This window comes from Chlorella variabilis (assembly GCF_000147415.1).
Source record: "Chlorella variabilis unplaced genomic scaffold CHLNCscaffold_212, whole genome shotgun sequence".
NCBI lineage: Eukaryota > Viridiplantae > Chlorophyta > Trebouxiophyceae > Chlorellales > Chlorellaceae > Chlorella > Chlorella variabilis.
Window position 1 is genome coordinate 1 of NW_005434920.1, and position 3,356 is coordinate 3,356.

The 3,356-nt window shown below is 58.6% G+C and overlaps 1 protein-coding gene across 1 annotated transcript; it reads left to right on the forward strand.

Moving 5' to 3' along the window:
* Positions 1–780: 780 nt before the first annotated feature.
* On the forward strand, positions 781–3,285 carry CHLNCDRAFT_37749 (hypothetical protein; the record flags this gene model as incomplete). Its single annotated transcript, XM_005842608.1, has 6 exons — positions 781–1,208; positions 1,386–1,536; positions 1,712–2,053; positions 2,192–2,477; positions 2,636–2,925; positions 3,097–3,285. 6 exons carry the CDS (start codon positions 781–783, stop codon positions 3,283–3,285), a joined length of 1,686 nt encoding a protein of 561 aa, XP_005842665.1.
* Positions 3,286–3,356: the final 71 nt, after the last annotated feature.

A 3,356-nucleotide genomic window follows, 5' to 3' on the forward strand; every position in this document is an offset into this window, starting at 1 on the left:
AATAGAAAAGCAACAGCTGACCACCTGTGTTGTTACATGTTCTGCCGCAGGGCAAGTGCATTGTCAACTCCATCTCTCTGAAAGAGGGAGAGGACAAGTTCAGGGAGCAGGCACGCATTGTGAAGCGTCACGGCGCTGCTGTGGTGGTGATGGCGTTTGATGAGGAAGGGCAGGCGGCAGACTGTGCCAACAAGGTGCGTCATTGAGCTGGTTGGACGCTGCACTTGCTGGAGAGCTTTCGCCTTGGCTGTCCTGCACTTGCTGTTAATGAACAGCCTACTGGTCGTCTGATTTGCATGTATGGCCCTGCTGTGCACTTCGGCTGCCTGTAGGTGCGCATCTGCCAGCGTGCTTACCGCATTCTGGTGGAGGAAGTTGGGTTCAACCCTCAAGATATCATCTTCGATCCCAACATCCTCACTGTGGGCACCGGCATGGCGGAACACAACAATTATGCCGTCGATTTCATTCGTGGCACACGGGAGATCAAGCGGCTGTGCCCGGGTGCCAAGATCAGCGGCGGCGTGTCCAACATTGCATTTTCCTTCCGCGGCAACGAGCCGGTGCGGCGCGCCTTCCACAGCGCCTTCCTGCACCACGCCTGCAAGGCGGGCATGGACATGGGCATCGTGAATGCCACGCAGGTACACTTACATTGGTGCTGGGCACTGCATCACAGGGGTAGTTTTCTGTCAGGTTGGTCAGCTTTTGTGCTGGGGAGTGTTAGCACAGAAGCATGTTCCATACAGGATGATTGATACACTGAATTTACCAACTTGCATGCTTCTTGTCACATGCCTGCAGGTCCAGGCGGATTTGTATGAGAAGATTGACAAGGAGCTGCTGGAGTATGTGGAGGATGTGCTGCTCAACCGCCGGGAAGACAGCACCGAGCGTCTGCTCGACTACGCAGGCACACTGGATCCCAAGAGCAAGCCAACTGCACCGCGCAAGCTGAATGGAGAGCCCAGCACCCCGGCATTCACCCCCAAGCTCAACCCCATTCCAGCTGGTGTGGATCCTCTCGCGCCAGACACAGACCTGCCTCCTGTGCCCGCCTACCAGCCGTGGCGCGACCCGCTGGCCAAGTCGGAGGCGTTTGGCCAGCTGGAGGCGATGATGCAGGAGCGCATCATCTTCATCGACGGCGCCATGGGCACCATGATCCAGCGCTACAAGCTGCAGGAGGAGGACTTCCGCGGCGAGCGGTGTGTGCCTGGAGTGGTGCTGGGCAGCTGTCTGTCCAGCTGGGTGCCGAGGGTGGCATTGATGTATTGCTGAGATGGTGGCAGCCACCTTGGCTGCTTGCCAGACTCATTTCTGCACACCGAGCTTGCATGCGGTTGCTGCTTTGATGCCCATGATGCCCATGATGGCTGGCGCAGGTACAAGAGCCATGAGCATGAGCTCAAGGGCAACAACGATTTGCTGGTGCTGACTCGGCCCGACGTGATTGAGGAGATCCACACTGCGTACCTCACCGGCGGCGCCGACATCATTGAAACCAACACCTTCAATGGCACCACCATCTCGCAGGTCTGGTTGCCTGAAGAGCGACCTACTTCCCAACGGCTGCTGCTGTAACTGAATGAATCATGCCGCTGGTCCCTGCTGTTGCCTGCCTAAGCATGCTACTGGTCCTGCTTTTGTTCTTGCTGCACTGCCGACGAGATGCCTGCGCTTTTGTCACCCCGCTCTGCCCTTTTCACAGGCCGACTACCAGCTAGACCAGGTGGAGGAGGTTGCCCTGATCAACCGTACGGCAGCACAGCTTGCCAAGAAGGCCACAGCCGCCTACATGGCGGCCAACCCGGGCAGCCGCAAGTTTGTGGCGGGCGCCATTGGCCCCACCAACAAGACGCTCAGCGTGTCCCCCAGCGTGGAGAACCCCGCCCTGCGTGGCGTGACGTACGATGAGATTGAGCAGGCCTACTATGAGCAGGCGCGGGCGCTGTACGAGGGAGGCGTGGACATGTACCTGGTTGAGACCATCTTTGACACGGGCAACGCCAAGGCAGCCATCTACGCTTTGGAGCGCTTCTTTGAAGAGCAGGTGAGCAGTGCTGCCTGCTTGTTCGCTGCTTGCTTGCTGTTTGTCATGTTGCTTTGCAATTGCAAGAAGAGACGCAGAAGAGCATGCGCACCTGCTTGAGATTTTGTGAGGGGCTGTTTTGTGTGGTTTTGCCTGCAGGGCGTGCGCATCCCTGTGTTCATCAGCGGCACCATCGTGGACAACTCTGGGCGCACGCTGAGCGGTCAGACCAACGAGGCGTTTTGGAACAGCGTCAGCCACGCCAAGCCGTTGGCCATTGGGCTGAACTGCGCGCTGGGTGCCAGCGACATGAAGCAGTACATTGCCAACCTGTCTGCCTGCGCCGACTGCTACGTGTTCTGCTACCCCAATGCGGGCCTGCCCAACGCCATGGGCGGCTACGACCAGCGCGGGCCAGACATGGCAGAGGACATCCGCCCCTTCTGTGAGCATGACTGCTGTTTGGACCTGCTGGTGGATGGGCTTGCTGCAGCCAGCATGGAATTGGCTGCTGGCAGCTGCTTCGCTTTGCTTGCTAGGATTACGTTTCACTGTCCTGCTTCGAATGTTCAACATTGTTCTGCATGCCGTGCCTGCCTGCAGGCGAGGAGGGCCTGGTGAATGCCATTGGCGGCTGCTGCGGCACCACACCCGAGCACATTGCTGCGATCCGGGAGATGGCATCTGCCTACCCGCCCCGGCAGCTGCATGATGTTCCACAGCTTCTGCGGCTGAGCGGGCTGGAGCCGCTCAACTACCAGCCCAACCCTGACAACATGCGGGAGACGTTCCTGATGATTGGGGAGCGCTGCAATGTGGCGGGGTCCATCATTTACAAGAAGGCGATTGTGGATGGCGACTATGACAAGGCCGTGTCCATTGCCCTCTCCCAGGTGCGGGGTGCTTTGTGTTTGTCTTCAAGATGTGTGTACCAAGATTGGGCAGCATTATGCAGCTTGCTGAGATGCTGCACAGGCTGGGCGTCAGCTGGAGTGTTGCAGCTTGGATGGTGGAGGCTGGTGTGTTTGCACACTCCTGCTGCTGTGTGGATGCTGGATGTGCAGGTCAATGCCGGGGCCCACGTGCTTGACATCAACATGGACGACGGCCTGATTGACGGCGTGCCCGCCATGACGCGCTTTGTCAACCTGCTGGTGTCGGACCCGGAGGCCAGCCGCGTGCCCTTCATGGTCGACTCCTCCAAGTTCTTCATCATCGAGGCAGGCCTCAAGTGCTGCCAGGTGTGCACCTGAGGGTGGGTTGGGGTGGACTTGTGGTTGGCCGCTGGGCATTCTGAGTTTCTTGATGTGTTGTTGGCATTGTG